The 21,297-nt window shown below is 47.4% G+C and overlaps 1 protein-coding gene across 1 annotated transcript; it reads right to left on the reverse strand.

The window, feature by feature from the left end:
* Positions 1-1,581: 1,581 nt before the first annotated feature.
* CXCL14 (C-X-C motif chemokine ligand 14) lies at positions 1,582-7,032 on the reverse strand (the record flags this gene model as incomplete). Its single annotated transcript, XM_084215626.1, has 3 exons — positions 1,582-1,696; positions 6,003-6,108; positions 6,969-7,032. 3 exons carry the CDS (start codon positions 7,030-7,032, stop codon positions 1,582-1,584), a joined length of 285 nt encoding a protein of 94 aa, XP_084071752.1.
* Positions 7,033-21,297: the final 14,265 nt, after the last annotated feature.

Genomic DNA, 21,297 nt, shown 5'->3' on the forward strand with positions numbered 1-21,297 from the left:
GAGCTCAGTCCTAAACCAGCCGAGGGAGTCCACTCCATTCCTTGTGCCACTTCCCCTTATTCTTCATAAACCCTAAACAAAAGAAGAGCCAAGAGCAGGGTGTTTAAAGTAGGAATTTAAAAACTCCACTTCAAATAGCAACAATAATAAAAAATAGCAACACAAAAATAGTAAAACCCCCAAACCCCAGATTTTTAGCCTGTGCCTGAGTAATTTGGAAAGTAAGTTATTGACTTCAGCAGTCAGCAGATTGCTACCTATATCCATAAAGCATCTGGGAGGAGTGTTAGACTTTGACACTGTCACATCTCAGAGGCATGTAGGGAGTGACAGACTCTACCACAATTATCTGGGTAAATAACATGAAGAAATCCTCATCTACTAACTCGCTTTAAATGCTGGAAAATCCCTATCTCATATAAAAATGTTGAAGCTTATCATGAGCCATATATAGACAATATGTTCACAATACTGGTTTGCAATAATATTACTCTGTTTCATTTTTCTAGATTACTTCCTGACAGCACAACTTGATGGGCTTGTCAGTCTGTGTGTTTCCTGAGGGCACAAGCCTGGGGCTGAGCATCCTTCATCATGATGATGGCCTTATGTAAAAAAAAAAAAATAAAAAAAAAAAAGAAACGGGGGAAGAGTGTAAATATGTGGTTATGCAATAGGCAGGGCTTCCCCACGTGCTCTGTTTGTGAAGCAGATGCAGGGAGCTGGCAGGAATTCAGGGGGATGGCCTGGGGCTTGCTGTGCCCTGGCACAGCCTGAGGCACCACCAGGCACCTCGGGCCGGCAGGGAGAGGAGCCTGCTGCTCCCTGGCCTTACTTGAGCTCAGTTTTGGGGAGCAAATTCCCCACCAAATGAGGAGGATGAGGGTTTGATGGACCTGTACTGTGCTTGGAGGCTCTTTCTTGGCCGTGGCTGGGGACATGGCAGGAGTTGTGCTGCTGCCCTTAATTACAGATGGGGACAGACATCCCCACTGGCCATCAGGAATTCATCTCTCACTCTCTATCTTCTACCTGTGACTTAGAAAAAATCCCAACCCTCTTTACAAAGGAGAAGCTGTCAGATTTTTATCAGAAAATTGTCATTTTTCTGGGAATGATATGCTGGTTAAAACTGGCAAATACCTGCGTCATCAGGTATTGATGATGTTGAGGTGGTGTGAGTGAAGGGTGGGACAGGGCTCCCTCTTTCCCTCTCTCCTGGCTGCTTTTCTCGTGACTGTGTGAAAGTAGTTTAGCTTTCATCTTGGATTTTTCCCCGTAGAAGGGAGGTGAGTGTATGTAAATAACTGCAAATGTCAGCTGATGAATATTTTAACCAAAAATAATTACTATTTATAGTCAGAACAGCCTAATGCCAAAATAGAAGCAAGAATTGCATGTTGCAGGAAATAATTAATATCAAGAACACCCAATTAAAATGGTAATTTTGGTAACGAAACGCATCCTCCGTGCTGGATGGAGCATTTGCCAGCCTGTGCATTTTCCTGTTTTTTCTATTCCTGAACTCTGCTGGTTGCCTGACTTGCCTGCAGGACCCTCCCCCGTTCAGCCAGCTGGGACTCACCTGCCTTTCTCCTTCCATACCCGGTACCACTTGAGCAGCCTCACGGTGTTCTGGCGCTTGGGGTTGAGGCAGTGCTGCTGCTCCCCCCTCACCCGTGTCCACAGTGTCACACTGCAAGGCAAGGACAGCTCACAGGCAGGTGACAACACCCCTGCTCCCCCCTCCCCGTGCCAGAACGGGCCAGGGGGCTCTGGGCAAGGGAAGGGTTTTCCACCCCGTGCTTTATGGCACGGAGATCAATCAGATATTTTGGGGTTTACTGAGTGAGGTCAGAGCAGCTGCTCTCCCTCAGCGCAGGGCATTGAGGTTGTACCAGATGAAAACATTCCTGCTGGTTTTAATCAGTGGGTTTGCTCTGCCTGAGTGTTAGATATCATCTTTGGAGCCTAATTAATTTAATTGGGGCTCATTCAGGCAACCACAAGGACTTTGCATGAGGAGACAGCTCCATTACACTCAACAATACTTCATCCAAGAGAAATGATCAGAACTGCTCCATTGATCTGATTATTTTTCTTATTATTTATAAATAAACCGATTATTTTAATTTTTCCCCTTAACTCTGTATTATTTTAAATGCTTGCATGTGGCAGAGTGCTTGTGCGCCCAACAGCCAAGCTCTGAGCCTCAGCATCAGCCCTGGGGGCTTCACTCTCCTCTCATCACCACCTGATCCTGCTCTCCTTGCCAGTTTGGTGTCCCCTCATTGTCAGGACCAAGCACACTGGGAGACAAAACATGGCAAAAATCTTTTCATCATTTGAGGTTCCCTCCTGGAGGCTCAGTGAGTGCCCCAGCTGAGGGGACATGAGGGATCTGGGTCCCAACAGGACAGCTTTCCAGAAACATCCAGCCCACCCTGCTTTTGGGGATCAAAATTGAACAGTTTTCTGGTTTTCTTATTACTTTTGTGATTTAAAAAACCCCAGACAATTTCCAAAAACCAACCCACAATGACAATTTATATTAGAATTAAAAATTTTCTGGAAATACCATCCATAACAGGGAAAACCAGTCATTGGTTTAACTAAAACCCTATAGTGGAATTAATTAAATGCTGCCAGAGACATGAGTATAATGATAGCAGAAACCCAGAAATACCTGTGTGTACTGGAGGGCTTCTTTTGTGGTTTGGTTCAGAAAGGAAGACAAAATACCTTGGAGACTTCCCCATCTCACCCTCCTGGTGCTCACAAATTGAAACATGCTGCCTGCATGAGCTGGACTGAGGGTCTCACCACGATTCCAATGTCAAGGTTTCACAAAGTGTTCAAACAGGATTTTCTATTCAATTAACCTTCTTCCCTGCTCCTCTCTTCTGCTCCATCTCCAGCTAAGGTCACAAAATGCTAAGGTGTAATTTCCAGGGTGTTTTCTGGGAGGATGTGGACTTTTCCCCAGTGCAAGGGAAAGCAGTGGAAGAGCCTTTAATGGTTGCAGGTATCAGAAAGAGAAGGGTCAGTGCTCAGAACTATGGACTAACTCTGTTCTAAGGGTGTTCTCAGCCAACTCCTCTGAGAGCAGGGTGTGCTTCAGAAGGGGTTTTCCTGTAGCTTTGAATGATGTGAGTGTTAAGGGATTTGAGGGCAGAGCAGGGTTTCTCCATGCAGCAGCCACCTCAGCTGTGCTGTCTGCACTGGCTGCCCCAGACCTTGGCTTTCATTTCTCTCTTCTGACAGACCACAGAGGATATTTCCAGAAAGTGATGGAAAAGCTGAATTGCAGGAGGGGAGCAGGAACGCCTCTGAAGAGCTGTAAGCCCTGCATTTGCACCAGAAGCAGAAGCAAAATCACAAGGAATGACTCTGGATTACTCTGCTGTGAGCAGGAGCAGATCCATGGTTTGCCTCTCAGGTGAATGGGCTCTTTCCTCAGGCTGAGATGCATTGCTTTACACCACATGTAGGTTTTCTGCTTTGGTTCTGGAGAAGGGACAGCAGAAATGTTCCCAAGGCAGCCCCATGGTCCTCTGCCATTGTCAGACAGTCCCTGATGGATGCAGGGTTTGGTGACAGCATGTTTGGGCACCCTGAGATGACCTGGACCTGCTTTTGGGGGTGCTGGTCTGACAAATGTAAGGGAATGTGCCTAAGAGGTGCTGTGGGAGTGACCAGTTGCCTGGATGGGCTGCAAGAAGAGGTGGAGAGGGGTGGAGAAGGGATGAAGCACCAGAACCCACACCTCCAGTAAGATTCCTGCAGTGGGATTTGTCCCTTTGCTGCCCAGGGCTTGGTGGCTGGAGCCTTCACCCTGGTGTGTCCCTGTGCCAAAGTTCTCCCCGGTATGTCCATGCCTCCAGGGCTGTGATAAACACCCTGAGTCAATCTGTGACCCCAGCCCCTGTGTCCCCACACATCTCACCTGCAGGGATGGAGGGGCTGCACCTCTGCCTACAAATAGCCTGTCTCCAGGACCTCAGGGACCCTGGCCCTGGTCCTTTCATCCCAGGCTGCTGTGGAGCTGCCTTTCCTGCCCCTGGAGAGAGGCACTACTGTGAGCCCATTTCCCATCAGCTCTTCTGACATATCCCCACACTCTGGCACGGGGCAAAACATGGGTGGGGGTGTTTCAGAACATTGCAGGTGGAAGGAGTTAAACTTCCCTTCTATTTTCTGCTGCTTCCCCTCATTCCAGGAAACAGATACATGCACAATTACTGCTGGATGTACCATGAATCTTGATAGGTTTTGACTAGACTGAGGCCTCAGTTTAACTGTCTCTTACCCTGTGGCTCAGCTCTGCTGGGGGTTATGGCAAAAACCTCCCTAACTGCACCCCACATTTCTCATTCCAACATATTTTATATCATGTTTCTGCTATATGAGAGCTTTTAAGGAGGGCAGAAGGGGATGCAGCTTTGACAACTTGTTTGGATGATCACTGCAGCAACAAAAACTCAGTTGCAGGAATTTAGCTCCTCTGTGCTGTGTCCAGAGGCTCCCGGATAAATTGGTTCCCAGAATATTAATTTCAGTGCTTTCAATGCTGAGTTCAGGCTGCATCAGGGAGGCTGGAAAGGTGGTGATGGCAGTGGGTCTGCCCTGCCTGCCCCACAGACACCCCAGACATCTGCCCTGTCAGGCTGGAAAAGCAACTGCTCCTACATGGCTTTCTTGCTTTCCCAGATTTCTGATTGGAAGTAAAATGTTGCATTAATGAGATTTATTTCATACTCTCTGGTCACCATCTGCTTTTGGGCAAATAACTGGAGTGGGATGCCAAGAGTTAGTGTCCCTTTATGACATCACTTTACTATTGAAGGGTCAGAGCAAACAGAGTCAAGCTGTGAGGAGCTGATTCAGGCAGGGTTGCTCTGCAAGAACTTTTCTGTTCAGGTCGCCATCAGCAGGTTTGGGCTTCGAAGACGTGGGTCTGACGTTCCCTGAGCTCAGCATTGCTCACAGGGATGCTGCTCTGGCTCTTCAGGAAGCCTGAGGAAGCTTGAATCTCCATTCCTTCTCCAGAAGCTCCCCGAGGTGCTGAGTCTGGCAGGTCCATGGTCTCTCCTGGTACCTGTGCCAGGTGCAGGGGCAGACCCTGCAGGGTGCTGGAGCAGCCTGCACAGATCCCCTTGGTCAGCCAGGGCAAGGGTTCCATGGGGGAGAACGATGCTGGATCCAATCAGCCCTCGGGGTCCTGGGCTGTGGCTGCTCTTGGGACAGTTTTCCCCCCTCTTAGGTGGCAGGGGGGCTCGGTGCAGTCCTTTTGGATTATCTGCCCTTCTGGCTCTTATCCAGCTGCATCATGTGCTGGTTGAATGGTGCTTTGTTGGGGGAATCTTATGATATCCAAGCAGGACAGGAAAAAAGCCAAACCCACCCATATTTAAAATGTAAAAATCCCCTCCTTTTTTAGCCAGTCAGGTAAAAAATCCCTGTACCTGCCTCAGCTTGGTTAGCCACTACATCAATTTGAGATTTCACATCAGCATTGGTCCTGACTTGCAGGGACACTGTGGGGAAAGAATTTTATTACATGCTGAGTAACTCCATCAGGTGAAGGAGATCCCTCTAGTACAATGCAGGCTGGGGTAACTTTTCCTTTCAGAAACCACCACGGACCAAACTCTTCTCATGTTTACTCTGCATGCTCAGAATAACTTGAGTAAATAGTTCTGAGCGTTGTATCAGGCAGCTTGGAGTAGAATTTTTCCCTATTTTCACTTGAACTAATGATAATCTTTTTACTGCTTCCCATTCTGGAAATACTTATTTGATTAAAAAAAAAGTGTCAAAAAATGATACCTCGGATTTTGGTCAGAATTGCCCTTTTTTTCTTTTTTTTTTTAATCTGATGCAGCAAATTACTATGCCCAGGAATTAGCATTCCAGGGCATGAGGAAAACAGAGAACAAAGAAGGAACTTGCAGATAAGGTGAAGCAGGGAAACAGAAAGCAATAAATGAAGGAAAACTTACATAATCATCTCTTCCACGCAAAATGGGTACCTCGGTTTTATTTCCAGCTTCCGTACATTAGAGAATCTTATTTTAGGACCTTTTCTTGAGCATTTGCACTTCACGCCTACAAGAGAAAGCATTTTCTCATGCGCCTGCAAAGCTTCCTGCATACCAAGCGTCCCTTCCCCTCCAGCCTGTGTGCATCCAGCAAAACTTCAGTTTGTTCTTTCAAGCCTTGCTGGGAAAGGATGATTTTTTTTAATGCTGTTGAACTTAAAAAGAGATTTTTTTTTCCCCTTTGGTATATCCCAGGAAAAGGTAGTGACTCTCTGGGAAGTATATTTTAGAGAACTACATATGCCCTGGGACTTTGTAAATGGCAGATTTTTTTAAAGTGCACCTGCTATGATTAAATATAATTGTATTTACAAAAGGAAATGAGAGAGTCAGAACTTGCTTTATACTGAGCAAGCAAGCGCATGTCTGGGCTACTTTCTCATTCACTCGTGGTCTCACTTGGACGTTAGAGGACTTTGAGTCATTTCTCCTTGCATGGATGCTGTTGTGCAGTCATAGCCAGACAAAAGCTGAGCATTTTTTAACCATCATTTTTTGTGCACAGCAGAAAACACAGACTGTGCCACCACCTCACATCCAGCTCTGCTCTATTTGCCCTGAAAACCACCCCAGTTTCAAAGGAGATGCTTGAGCTCTGTTCCTGATAACGAAGTACATGGCATGACCTGCCCCACTGTGAGTTCTTTGCCTTGCACTGAAGACAGAAATGAAGACACAACTTCATCCCTTGTATTTTACCTCTCCTCCACCTTTACATAACTTGCAGCTCCCTTACTCACAGATCCCACAAATCACACCTTTCCACCGTGCAGGCGATAGCTCAACCCAAGCCAGGGCTATCAAGCCACAAACGCAAATTACTGGAAAAGAGATTTACATGGGAATAAGCGGAATAAACCACTTTACCTTCCGCGCTGGCTAAGCACATCGCGATGAAGAGCAGGAGCAGAGCTGCTGTCAGGAGCTTCATTGTGAGACAGCAGGTACCCAAGGAGACGCCGGGGAGTTGATGTGTGCGCTCGCCTGGGCTTCGTGCCCCCGTTCCCGCTGTCCCGGGGCTGGCTCGCCAGGGAGGGGACGGCGGAGCGGCTCCCGGCGGAGCGGCTCCCGGCGCTGCCTGCGCTCTGCCGCCGCCTCGCCTTCTCCTCCTTTAAAGCGCTTCCCGCTGCCCTCGCTCCCGGCTCATTAATATGCAGAGCAACTCCACGGCTCCCTCCGCTTCCTCAGCCCGGCGGGGAGGGGGGGACCGGCACCCCGGGGGGAACATCCCCCATCCCCGCCCCGAACATCCCCCAGGGAGCGCCGGCCGTGGGGCGGCTGCTGCTGCCCCTGCCCAGCTGGGACTTTCTCCATCAGCGGAGGGTTGCTGGAGAGGGTGATGTGTGTATTTGTATGAATGGGGCTGTTAGCTGAAAACCATCCGCTTGTGAGCGCTCCAGGGATGCTCCGCGGAAATTCCCATGCACCTTGGAAATAAGATTTGGAGAAGTCTCACCTGGGAAGGGGTGTCACCTTTTGCCACAGATTGACTTAAATATTAATTTTTTTGGCTTTAGCAGTCTTCTAAATCTAAAGGAAAGTTCAGTGAATCAAATGGGGAAAAATATTCCTAAAAGCGTTGTTAGGTGTGTTTAGCATGTGGAAGGTTTCAGGAAACAAGCTCGGTTTATCGTTGCTTTAATGAACACTCGAACGATATTCTGCTCCATGAAGAACAGGGTAGCAACACGCGGGAACTTCACGGATGTAAATAGATGTTCCTCCTCCCTTGCAGAATCTGTTTCTGATTTCAGAAACAGCTAAAGGAGCATCTTCAAATCCAGATTCCAGATTTTTGTCTAAATGAAACGGGTGGAGATCAGAGTGGGGTCTAATCGCCTTCACAGCAGTGTGTTCCAAACGCGCGGCAGCCAAACGCCTCTGCGGGTCCGCGGTTCCTCCCAGCCCCGCTCCCAGCCCCGCTGCCCGGCTCCCCGCCCGCACACCCATCCCCGCTCTTGGAGCCGACCGAAACCAGCCACCCTGCCAGCTCGGACAGCGCTTGGGGAGGACTCGCCACGCACTCCCAGCTCCGCTTGCATTTTAAGTTTCCCACATGGCTCGGTTCCTGCCGGCTCCCATTGGCAGCGGCCATCCCGCTGCGTTCCCGGCCCGGGTGTTGGCAGGCTGCGAGTACAGCCCTACCACACACAGGCTGCACGTTGCGCGCAGGCAGCTGCGGCGTTCTGGCCCTGGCTCCCATGCGGGACGTGCCGGGAACAGCCCGCCCGCTCTGCCCTGTCCTGCCTGCCCTGCCCGCACTGCCCGCTCTGCCCTGTCCGCACTGCCCTGCCCGCACTGCCCTGCCCTCTCTGCCCTGCCCGCACTGCCCTATCCTGTCCTGCCTTGCTCGCACTGCCCTGTCCTGCCCACCTTGTCCGCACTGCCCTGCCCTCTCTGCCCTGCTCTCTGCCCTGCTCTGCCCGGCCCCCCTTTGTCCTGCCTTTGCCCTGCCTGCCGTGGGTGAGCACCGGGTGCTGCGCATCGGGGACAAGGTTGGGGGCACCGACTGAACGTGGCACAGAGCTTTTGGGGTGAAAGTCCTGTTTTGGGGTTGTGAGGCTGTTGCTGGGGCAGTGGAGCAGAGGGGGAAGGTATGATGTAGTTTCTGTTGTGCTTTTGGTATTTCTGCTGCACAACTCCGGTGGCTCTCACTGTGCCCTTTGGTGGCATTTGGTTATTAAATGCCAATAGGACTCAAGACAGAGGTTTGTTCCAGAGCCTGGGATGAAAACAGGCAGCTGAGGTATGGAAGGTCTCACTTCAAACCTTTCAAATAAATTCTCAGTTTCTTACACAAAAAAACCCCAAAAAACCAAAAAAGCCCCACAAAAACCCACCCCAAAAACCCAAGGAGAGTACAAAAGGCTTTTTTCAGAATACTATCAGCTGTGGTGAAGATGCTCATTGGGCACGGGGGAGAACTGGCTGAAAAGCACTCGCGTCCAGAGCTGATATCCTTCTCTGCTGCATCTCAGGGTAATTCCCTCTTTGCAGCTTTCTCTGCACTGTGTGCAGGAACAGCCTCAGGGAGAGTTGTGGTAAGGAAAAATCTTTTTCCCTCCCCCTCTGCTAATAAGAATTTGGGTGCAGCTTTAGCTGACGGCAATTTGAACTTTCCCCAAACCCGGGAACTCATGTAAGGGCTGGAGAAAAATTAAAGGAAATTCTCGTGCTTTCCACAAGTGAATCCCATCTTCTTGTATGACTCTTCTCATGCTGAAAGAGCCAAGTTTATTAAGTATGGAATAAGGAAACTGCTGTTTTAGTTCCAAATTTCGTGTAGAAATGAATATATTGGAGGTGTGTGTACACATATGGTGACTCTCACCGTGTGCCCAAGCAGTTCAGTGTCTTTATGCCAGGCGCTGTTTTTGACAGTAATTATTTTTGAGAGCTCAAAGGTGCCTCTCACCTGGTGTGACAGATTTTGGTGGCCGTGTACAGCTGTCTCTGACACCTGCTCTGTCTTCAAATTACAATCATAGAAGAAGTTTTAGCAAATTATTTGAGTAAAGAGAAACATATATGGAATACAGTCCTGTCCCAAAAGAAACTCTGATAATTCAGATACATTTTCTTTATGCAATCATAAGCTGAGTTGCTCAGCATACCCTGGGGTGCCTGGGGTATCTCCAGCAGATCTGCTAAGCCCCACAAATGTGTTTTGATGAGCAGCCAACGCTCCATAGGCTGTGGAGGGCTGGGCAGGTGAGCACAGGGCAAGTGGCTGAAGCATCCCTTTCAGACCTCACAAAGCCACCCAGACACAGAGTAATTGATCAGGGCTTGGCTTTTGCCCCACACAAAGGAAGCGTTTCAGAGCAGACACACTCAGCAGGGTCCTGCTGTTGTCCTCAGCTCTGCAGATGGGACTTGCTCAGGGAGCCGTGTGTCCCCGGGGAGCATCACTGTACCTGTGCACAGAGCGTGTCACCTGCTCATCTGGCTAATTAGAGGGGCATTGTTGCTGCAGAAAGGACTCTCATTTCATCTCATCCTCTGATCTTTTCAGGTCTCTGCACCAGCATAAGGCTGTCTAGCAAACCAAGGCTGAAGCCTGGCTTTGCCTCTGGGTGAGACCCAGAGGGACCAGAGGTGATTTGTCACCCTGGAAGGGTGATTTGCAGAATGGAGGGCAGGGAGGAGTGGTTGTCTCCTCCTAAATAAGAAAGGAGAACTTTAGCAAAGGGACTACAATTTGAAGCAAAATCCTCACCATTTTTATCTACCTGGAAGCTGAAATAATACTTTGTTGAGTGCAATGTGTAGCTGAGCAGGAGCAGAATATTTGTGCTTGTAGACATGGGGACAACGCCCAGATGCACGCTGCCCTTGGAAGGGGGAGCTACTGGAATGGGGCAGTTCACTCCCAAAATAAATAGTTGTGGTGGCAAAATAGGAGGGCTCTAGAAGAGCTGTTATATCTGCCAGGGCAAGGGCATTTGTGTCTTTGTGCTCAAACAAGACTGGGGAGGCTCCATTCCCTGACCTGACCTTAGGTGAGGCTTTTCCTCCTGCTGTGAAGGTACACAACTTCCTAAACCAGCACACACAGTGTCCTTTAGGTGCTCATCTGCCTCCCAGGGAGCAGGATACGCACTATTACAGTCATCCCCATTGTTAGAAATGTTTCAGCTGGCTCTGGATATGCTGGTTTTTTCAAGCACAGGGCAATCTATGATTTGGATTAACTGTCCTTCCAAATATCATGGTGTTTCACAGAGGGAAGATGAAGGTGCTCGTCATCAGGAGAAATCTTTGCAAAATGGTCATGAAACTGAAGGCAAACTGTGAATGGCTCCTCTGAGTTTAATGTCTAAGAATATCCCTATCAGCTTGTCAAGGAGAAGATTAAACCTTAGAAGTGAAGTGGCAAAATCCCTGCATATCATGTCAGGAATTTGGAGGAGGAATTAAGTACTCACTAGAAATTTCAGAAATTAAGGTGGAGGTGTACAGATGTGATGCGTGTTGTATGCATTTTTTTTTTCTGGGTGCTGTGCTTCCTTTTTAATGACTTTTTGGTGTTGTAACCATGCTGTATCAGCCCTCAGCCTTTGCAACAGAGGAAATATAAAACTTGTTTCCAAGCTTGAAGTCAGGGGTGAGTTGCCTCAGATTTTGGGAGGCTGTTGCAAGCCTGCTCCCACTGTGCTGAACTTAGAGGAGGATGTGTTGCAGCCTGTGGTCAAGCCCATGTTTTCACCTCTGGCTCTAAATGACATTTTTCTTTCTTCAATAGCCTGAACAGTAGTTGTGTCATCCTTGCATGTATTTATCTATCATAAGTTGAAAGGCAAAGCTTTGGATTTCATCTTTGGTCTCTTGAAACATGAAACATATTTCAGGGAAAACAGCTGTGTTCCCTTCTGTGGAGTTTCACAACGGATGAATTCTGCAAAATAAGGCTTGTATTGTTGTTGCAGTCACTGTGTTCTTTTGATATTTTATTTTTATTTTTATTTCCATAATGAGATTAGATTCCAGACACTAGTTCTTCCCTTGGGAATAGTTTTAAGACAGCTCTCTTCCTAAACCTAAATTATTCACCAAGGAGGATTTTTTTGCTGAGATGAGAACGAGGAGGTCGGATCTGGGACTGTTGTCATGGCTTGGAGCTCTTTGAAGCTCTTTGTCATGAATCATTAAAAGAGCTGCAATAAAATGGCAAAAGGGAGAACTGGCTCTTTGTGTATGTGATTTGAGAGTCACCTCTAGATATGCACAAAAGGATTAATCCCAACTGTGACTTGTAACATTGAGAAAATAGTAAGTTGTGTTTAATTTCCTACTGACTCATTTCCTTGCGTGTTTCAACTTACCATTGGTTTTTATGTGCGAGCACAGCTTACACTTTACACAATTTTGTTAATAGGCATTTCATCTTGACTGGCTGCAGGTTTTTATTTTGTGCTTAATCACACAATGAGATGGGCTTTCTGTAGCATCCACCCTTGTGCTTGCTGTAATGTAGAGGGAATAATGTGAAGGTGAGAAAGGGAATTTGTTTGATTTGACTGATTCACATTCCTGATAGTGCTGGCCAAAGCCCTGAGAAGTCTCCATGGTGTTGTAGGGGATGAGAGATGGTTGGGACAAGGATGGGAATGGCATGGACCCTGTTCTTGTTTGTGTGTTCTCCTACCCTAATTGTTTTTTAACTCCTGAGTCAGGCTGAGAACTGGGGTGAGGACCTGGTGTTAGTGCCCAGGTGTGCAGTTAGAGCACCACAGCACTGGATGACACATCAGCAATTGGAAGGAAAACCCTTCTTTTTGCCCCAGGATTGGAAACACATCGTGCCATCCTGATTTGCTGATCACACCTCTGCTTGTGTGGGTGTAGTTTTGGGTCATTTGTGGGTTCAGCTTTTACAATGAAAGGCTTTGGGAGTGGAATAGGGTGGCACTGCATGTAAAGAATTACAGGCAGCTTCTCTCTGTGCTATTAACGCTGCTCCTTTTAAAGGAGTGCCTTTGCTGCCAAGCCATCCATATTCAAAAGCAAAGGGAATGTGGAAAACTGAACCACAAGGTTCAGTGTAAAACACCACAAGGTGTTTTATTTTTGCAAGACAATAGGATCAAATGAGATCAACACCTGAAAAGTTTCTAATCCAGTCCCAGGTGAGCACTTGCTCAGGTGGGGAGTGGTGACAGCAAGATCCACAAATGCTCAAGCATGAGAAAACCCATTCTTGATACTTCTCCTTTCTGCAGCTTGTTAGAACTGGGCATAATTTCAAACATTTCCAGAAATGGCAGGAAAACGATTCAGTGCCTCTGCTTCCAGCGCTGGCTCCATGGGATGAGAGTCCCTTAGGAGAGCTGGTGAGCAGGACCACGCTGAGGTGTCCAAATTGCAATGGTTTTATGGGCCTTGATATAAGGAAGCTGAGATTGTGGGGGAGAGCAGCAATGCTGGGTGTGTGTGGGGCCATTTACCATGAGCTACAGCGGCAGGAGCAGGATCTGTGAGCCCTGCTGGCACTCTGGGTGGCAGCTGGAGTGCCTGGAGGGTGATGGCCACTGCAGAAGGGACAGCAGGTCTGGTGGTAGGGACGTGTTTGCAGCTCTTCAAGGCCTTCTGCACAGCCCTGCAGCGAGGGTCTTTTCCCTTGTCTGTTAGGAGGGCTTTAGAAGCAAAGAGATGAAGACATAAAAGGATGGATACATACAAAATTGCAGAGGCAGAGCTGTGCAGGGTGTCAGATCCAGCTTTCTGCTGCACCTCAAGTCCTGCTTCATCACCCAGGGGGTGACATCCAGGCATGGAGCTGCCCTGGGGATCCCACACACCAGGAAACGACTGGGCAGGGGTGACTGCCCCTCTGGGAAGGCATGATGATTTCCTTGATGTATTCTATGGTTATTCTCTCTGGTGGCTTCTGGCATCTTTTTCTTTTGGACTTGTGGCTTCATCTTTCCAAAAACCCAACACCCAGCAGTCTGTGGGTGTGCACTCAACGGAAGATCTTCTTGGCAGCCTTTGAGAGGTTTGTGCTTGTGCTTGTTCCTGGTGACTGGAGCTGTTTACATTTGCCCACAGAGCAACCACAGCAAAAAAAAAACTGCCCAGCACCAGGAATTAAAGCCATTAGCTAAAAATGATCCTAATACAGTGATTAGGTATGGAGGGCAATCATCTCACAGCATCTCCTGTGGGGATGTGCAGGAGTGCTGGGGTGCCCCAGGAGAGGGGGGCAGGCAAGGATGGCAGTGCCAGGACCAAGCACTGCAACACACTGAGACTGGCTTGGGCACACAGCCACGACATCTGTAGGTGCCCATGAGGCTCTGCAGGGCTTCTGCCATCCCCTCAGTGCTTTCTGTAATGTGCAAAAATCCCTTGCAAGCTTAATGAAGCCCACTCTACTGCAGACAGGAAGGGTGCTTCCTATCTCTGTTCATTTTCTGCTGAGCTGTGTGTTAGTAATGATGGGAATTTTTCATATGCTGATTTTTTTTCCTCCCCTTGGGATAGGAAACATATGTAGTGTCTTTAAAAATAAATAAAATTAATGGCTTAACAATAGAGACTTTGAATATTTGATGAAACATTAGTAGGCTGCAATCAATCAAAAAAAGATCTTTTTCTTCTGAGTAATAAATATGTTAATTATTTTATCTACTCGGATAAAAGCTTAATTACCATAGCACTTGGGAAGTGGGAGTCGTTATGCATAGTGTTCCCAAGAAAATCAGTCCATTCTGCAAATAAACCAGAATTTCTGCAAGCAAACCAAGAGACATCCTCCTGCTACAGACAAGCTGTGCACTTCTCCTGGCAGTGGCATGACCAGTAAGGACTTCATTGCTCTGAGCTTCCCCTCAGGCTGCATTTGCCCACTTTTCTCAAGTTTTCCACCTGGTTACACGCTCAACAGTGAGCATGCCTTGCCACCCATCTCTTCTTCATGTGTGGTCTGGGTTGGCTGCAAAAGAGCTGGGCCAAGCACTCCGCAGGCCCGCTTTGCCAGCAAATATTCTGGAGTTCATCACTCCCTAGGAGCAGGGTGGTTTGGCCAGGCTTGCAGATCATCACAGGGAGAGAGCAGCAAGGGAAGAGCAGGGACCACTGTGCAGCATCCCCCTCCTTGTTGCACCCTGCTAACCCCTCCCTTGGCCATGCTGATGGTGCCTGCATGAAGAACAGCTGAAGCACAGAAAATTCGTGCTGTGCTTTGCTGCACTGTCACTGCCCTGAGTAGGTAGAAGTGAACTTCTTGGGGTTTTTGTTAACAATCCAAAAAGGATCCCACGAAGATGGCACATTGCAGAACTGATGTGGTGAAGAAACAGCGGGGTTTTGTTGTGGAAATTAAATGTGAAATCAGCTGGACAGCAAGACAGGGCTGATAAAGTCTGTAAATGCCACAGACAGTGATGGCATGGGACTGGGGACTGGAAAACTGGTGGTGCAGCCCCTGCTCTTTGTAGGCTGCCTTGGGTGTCCTCCTCAAATCCAGGGCTTTGCCATTTTCACCCTGAGAACAAAAACATGTCCGGCTTGTGATCCCTTCCTTTGGCAGCCTCTCCTGGCAGCTGGCTCTTTCTGAAAAGGCAGGCAGCTGTTGCTAAAGTCATTTTGCAGCAGAAGGGGTGCTCTGGAACCTCAGTTCTGCAGGAGAGGATCAGCACCCAAGGTTGGTCCCATTGTGGATGGGGCTGGCTTTGTGCTAGCAGCTCATCCTTAGAAGGAGAAGGGTGTGAAGTCCCCTCCTGCCCTTCTCCATCCCCTGTCTCAGATCAGTGCACTGTCCCAAGGAAAATTTTGGAGAAACTCAGCAGCCAGCATTTCTTTTGATGCCTCCTAAGGATTACACAAGTATCTGTCCCATTTCTGAGAGCTCCCCAGAGCTCAGTAGCTTGGAAGAGAAGTCTCAGAGCAGCAGAACTTTCTAGATGTGGATGTGGCTTTGTGGATACTCTCAGAGATCAGGGTGCCCAAGAGTTAACAAGAATTTAAATCAAGAAGACATTAAGAAGAGCAGAGGGAAAACAGATTAGCTGTCCTCTTGCCTTGCTCTATAAGATGAGACAATGAGAGAATGTGATGAGATCAATGGAAAAAAATAAAAGGAAATGAGAAATCAAAGGAATTGCTGCTTTACAGCTTATTTCATAGGGTGAATTGGGAAATTTGCCCTTCAGGGGATCAAATATTCCCTTATTTTTTTAACAGATTTGGATAACTCACGACTGCAAAGATAAAACCCGTGATAGAGACTGGTCTCCCACAGGGATTCAAAATGAAACAATCCACTTCAGGTACAAGTGGTGGGACACTGCTGGACGTCCCCTCCCCTGGTGCTCTCAGAAACCCCACAGAGCTGTGGCATCTGCCAGAGTGTGCTTTCCTGCAGGGCTGGAGGGCTGGGTTATTGGAGCTGTAAGTCCAGGACATTGGCACAGCTGCACCTCAGGATTGCTCCCAGCACTCAGGGAGGCTGAGCTGCACACGCCTCCCTCTCCAGGCTCTGCATGGAGCAGCGTGGCAGATGCTCAGAAACAAGACAGAGAAAATGATCTCCATCTTATCCTTCCAAAGTTTCAGTGGTGTTTCTGGAGTCACATTCCTTAAAGCAGATCCAGCAGATGCTTTCTGGGACTTCAGGTTAGCTGTGGGCTTTGGCCCTTTGTGTCCCAAGTGCCTTGCCCTCAGAGAAAGAAGTACTTTCTATGAGTTGTCATTCCAGCAGTGGCTCTGGTTCCTGTACTTCCCTAGGGCTGTGATTTTGTTTCTTCTTCTTTTGAAGAATTTTGCTGTGCATACTCCATAATTTCAGGTCATTGCTGAGCTTTGTATGGGTCACACACTCCCTGTCCTCTTCTGCAACCTCCAAGCCTCTGTCCAGGTGGAAGTCAATGGGAAAACTCTTGTACTGGAGGCTGAAAAGGAGCTTTTCATATTCTTGGGCAAACAGGTCCTTGGGGCACTGTTGGTGGTTGGTGATTGACTCCAGCCAGTGCTGGCCTTTTGATGAGCAAAGATTCAAGGTTTTTGCAGCCACACACTGCTGCCAAAGCCACCTCCTCTTTGGGAGTGCACAAACACCCCAGTTTTCCTCCTTGTCTGCTGTACAAGCCCTTGGTCTGGTGTTCTGACCACTTGGCTGGTAGCAGGCAACTGCTGTCAGAGGCTAAGATGAATGATTTGGCCTTCTGCTACTGTCAGAGTTTCTTGAGACTGATGTCTCTCTAATGAACATGTTTACCTTCATAAGTTCTTCATTAGCATTTGTATTTCTGGTACTTTGCATATGTTTGCTGGTAATTTTTGCTAGACTAGGCATGTTTCCCTTCCAGGTGTCTCAATGGGTTTTTCTTTCCCCCAGTAGTGACTTTGGCTATGCCAGGAGTGTCTCTTCCCTTGGTACAGTAAACTTCCCATAGATATGGCACTTTGATGACAAAGGAGCCACATTTTAGCAGTAACAATACCTTGGCTTTAACCTTTTGAAGGTTAAACTCCAAAACTGAAACTCCCCACGGATACAGAGAACAACAACAAAAAAAAGCTTTTAAACTGCTCTGCTTTCTGTGTCTGCAAGCAGTGGGTGCCAGCAGAAAGGAGGCCAGCTCCAAACAATCCCAGCCTTGCCCCACGCTCTGCTTCCAGACTTTGAACGTGCTTTGTTTTATCTTATACTTGAGATTTTCTGTTCTCTCTAATTGCATTTAGTGCCTGGCTTGGGAAAGGCTGTTCTGCTGCGAATGCAGCTGTGCCCCTGCTCCCTGCACAGCCCACCCCTCTGCTCAGAGCTGTCAGGTGGGACAGCTGCCTTGCAGGGGCTGTTTTTGCCAAGGAGATGTTGAAATTATTGGCCAGTTCTTCAAAGGTCCGCAGTGGTTCTTGATGTTCCTCACCGGAGCGGGGCAGCGGAAGAAAGTCGCCTGGGAAATGCTGTCTGGAAGTGAAAATGGAATTCTTTAATGCTCTTGAAGAGCAAATAAAGTTTCTAAGTATGAGAAGTAGCCCACGCAGCCTTTAGATGTGTTTGTACCCAAACAAACCCACGTTGTACCCAATGCATTAATTTCTTTGGCATGTAAATTGCTCCAAATAAGCTAATGGGTAAGGCTGGATGCAGGAAGGAAAAATCCAGGACAGGTTTGCCTTTCCCACAACTCTGGCCTGATCTTGTATCCATGATTTCCCTAGCTGGTCAGGAGGGTTATATCAGATAAGAATGTTTTTATTAATTTGACTTGTATGTGTAGGACAGGGTGGACCTGTTGTTCTTAAAAAAGCTCTTAAAATGGTCCAGTTCAAGCTAAGGGGCCATCTCCTTACCCTTCTGTTCAACCCCATGATTAGGTCCAAGGGTATTTGAAGTTTCAGGGTGTTTCTCGGAATTTTCTCTTTTGCTTGCTTTGTAAACTCTGGGTGCAGAAGCAGCAGCCTGTGTCAGCAGCAGGTGGAGCACACCCATGTGGCTTTCAAAGCCTGTTGTATTAACTTTCATCCCCTCTGGGCTGACCTCTGTCCACTGAGTATAACACACACCAGGGATTTCCATTACAGCTCTGTACTTCATCCCTGGCCTCGTGTGTAATTTGGTTGGATGTAACTTGGAGTTGCAGAGAATCTGGCTGATGAGAATGGGTGGTGAAAAAGGTGCAGTAATTTCTTTCTTGATGCCAACCACAACTGTTTTAAACTGCAATTTGTGCTTCTGTCTGCACAAATCCATCTAGAGCTAGAGCGTGATAAAACAAGTTGCCCTTTAGCATTCTTCAGCTTCTGTTCTTTGCTGCTAGGAGACAATTTCAGGGCAAGGCAGCTGGATTTACACTTATGGAGAAAAGCTGGGGTGGAAAGAAAATGACAACTGTGGTGCAAGTTACAATAATCCTAACGACTGAGGCAGCAGTTGGGTCTGCTTCTGCATGCCCAGACCATGGTGGGGAGATCCTGCCCCTGCACCAACCCAGGGAGCCCAGCCCCTCGAGTCCACACAGGGCAGGACAGGCCAGGACAGGACAGGACAGGACAGGGATGTGTTTTAGTGTGTTTGTGCTTCAAAAGGATCCTCAGGTGCTCTCCTGGCCTCCTGACAGGCCCAGCTCTTGCTTTGAGTTGTTAGAATCATGGAACCATAAAATCATTTATGTTGGAAAAGCCCTCTAAGATCATCGAGTCCAATCATTTCCCCAGAACTGCCAAAGCCTCCACTGAACCCAAGGGATGTCCCAAAGTGATGCATCTACACAGCTTTAAATCCCTTCAGAGGTGGTGGCTCCACCATTTCCCTGGGCACCCTGTGCCAGGACTTGATAACCATTTTGGTGAAGACATTTTTCCTTGTATCCAACCTAAATCTCCTCTGGCACAACTCGTGGCTGTTTGTTCTTGTCCTGTCGCTTGTTACCTGTGAGAAGAGGCTGATCCCCACCTGGCTACACCCTCCCCTCAGTTGTAGAGTTATAGAGAGTGAGAAGGTCCTTCCTGAGTCACCTTCTCCTCCAGGCTGAGCCCCCCCAGCTCCCTCATCTGCTCCTCACCAGACTTGTGCTCCAGACTCTGCCCCAGCTCTGTTGCCCTTCTCTGGCCATGCAAAGACTGCTTGGTACCACTCCTTACCAGGACTAAAAAAAGAGATACAATAGAACCAATTTCTTGTTTAGATACCAATATCCAGCTCTCAGATGTCACCATGATTCATCCAGCTTGCTTGAAAGCTGACAGAAGCCAACCAAGCAAAAAAAAAAAAAAAAAAAAAAAGGAGAAATAGAAATAGCAATTTCCTCTCCCTAATTTTCATGGTGGAATTTGCTGGATGTGGGGTTGATGGGAGTAAGAGGGTACTGCTCATTGTTTGGGGAATGTCTTGAACAGTATAAACCAAGTATGAGATCTTCAGGCCATATAAACCAGCATAACTCCATCAGCAGAAACTCTGCTATAGAATATTCTGGTTCTTTCAGTGCATACTTTTAACAAACTCACCAGCCAAATCTTGTGTCTTTCCCTAATTCATTCAAGACTCATACTATAAATCACCCTCGATTCTGACCCACGAAGGAAAACTAACTTGACAAATCCCTTTCTGTATTAATTTTTGTCAAAACATTGTTTATGACAACGGGTAGGTTGCTGATAGCTCTGGCTCTTGTTGCCCAGGACCCTGTGGGTTTGGGAAGCCCCCAGCTGGAGCCCATGTGGATGTCTTTCCTCAGCTCCTTGTTTCTCGTGTTAAGACTTGTGTCTTAGAGTGAGGAACCCGATTTATTAAAAAACACCATCTAATATAATAAGACATGTGTCAGCAGTGTTAAATACCTCCATAAATTTTGCTTCTCTAGAGCAGATCAAATGTGCAATTATTTGAGGCATGATGAAGGCATCCTGCACTGAGGCAACATTTCAGGAACCTGACAGCGTGAGCAGCTCTTGCCTTGTGCTCACAGAAATGAGGCTGTGGGATTGCACTGTCTCTCTCTTCTCCCCCAGTAAATATTTCACCTTTATAGATATTTTCAGCTTAACTTAACAGAAGACTGATGGGTTGCAGGTGACAGTGCTGGGCACCTGTGTCTGATTTTTTCTGTGACATGTGGAGATGTGAGGGTCTGATATTGGCTGTGCTGTGCATATGAATATTCACCTCCACAAGAGTTTGAAGCAGAGCCTGTGGCCCTGCCTGGAGCTTTCCTTTAGAGAGATGGGGGATGCAGGCACTAAAAAGAGCCCTAAGGGATTTTTCTACATGTATTTCTGCTTTCCTTCTCCTGCAGAAGACTTTTCTTCTTCTATTCCCAGGGTGTTGTCCGCTGTATCTCTTTTTGCTCGTCTCCACCATGTCACTGCCAGGTTCTTGAAGCTCCTGGGGCTATTTGCAGCCCACACAATGCTGGGCTGGCAGCACAGAGCCTGGGGAAAAACCCAGCCTGGAGCACAGCCTGGGGCTGCAGCTTTCCATTCCCAGGTTGAGGCTCAGTGTGGAAAATGTGTGCTGCTCATTTGTCTTGCTCTCTCTGCCTGCAAATTAGTAGTGCCAATTAGCATCCAAAAATAGGTGGAGTGTTAAGGACTTGTAAAGGTTGGAAACTATTATATCTATAAATATTCAATATAATTCAATCAGAATTAACATGAACCGTCCCTGTACAAGTAAACATTTGTTTTCCGAGACATAGGCTCACAGTGTTCTAATATTAATATAATTAGATTATTTAGATTATATTAATAATATTTAGAGTGACTATTAGGAAAATTTTCTTCACCAAAAGGATTGGAATAGGATGCCCAGGGCAGTGGTGGAGTCACCACCCCTTGAGGGATTTAAAAGACACACAGATATGGTCCTTGGGTACATGGTCTGATGGGGAGTGGGCAGTGCTGAGTTAAGGGTTGGATTCAGTGGTCTCAGAGGGCTTTTCTAACCGAAATGATTCTATAAATATAGGATTAAACACCAGCATAATTAAACATACACACACACACACACACATATATATATATATATATATATATATATATATATTCAGGTATTGCAGCATTGCAGCTCTGTTTCTTTCCCAGTGAAAAACAAGGTATGTGGGGACAAGGAAGCAAAGGTAAAATGTTTATATCAGGGCTGGAAAGTGCTCCTCAGTCCTGTACTATGAGTTTGTGGGGACAAAAATCACACCATTCGATTCCTTAAAAAAAAAATCCCATTGTGGATTTCTAAGGTTCTGAAATTTGC

This window comes from Fringilla coelebs (assembly GCF_963513975.1).
Source record: "Fringilla coelebs genome assembly, chromosome: 15".
Classification (NCBI taxonomy): domain Eukaryota; kingdom Metazoa; phylum Chordata; class Aves; order Passeriformes; family Fringillidae; genus Fringilla; species Fringilla coelebs.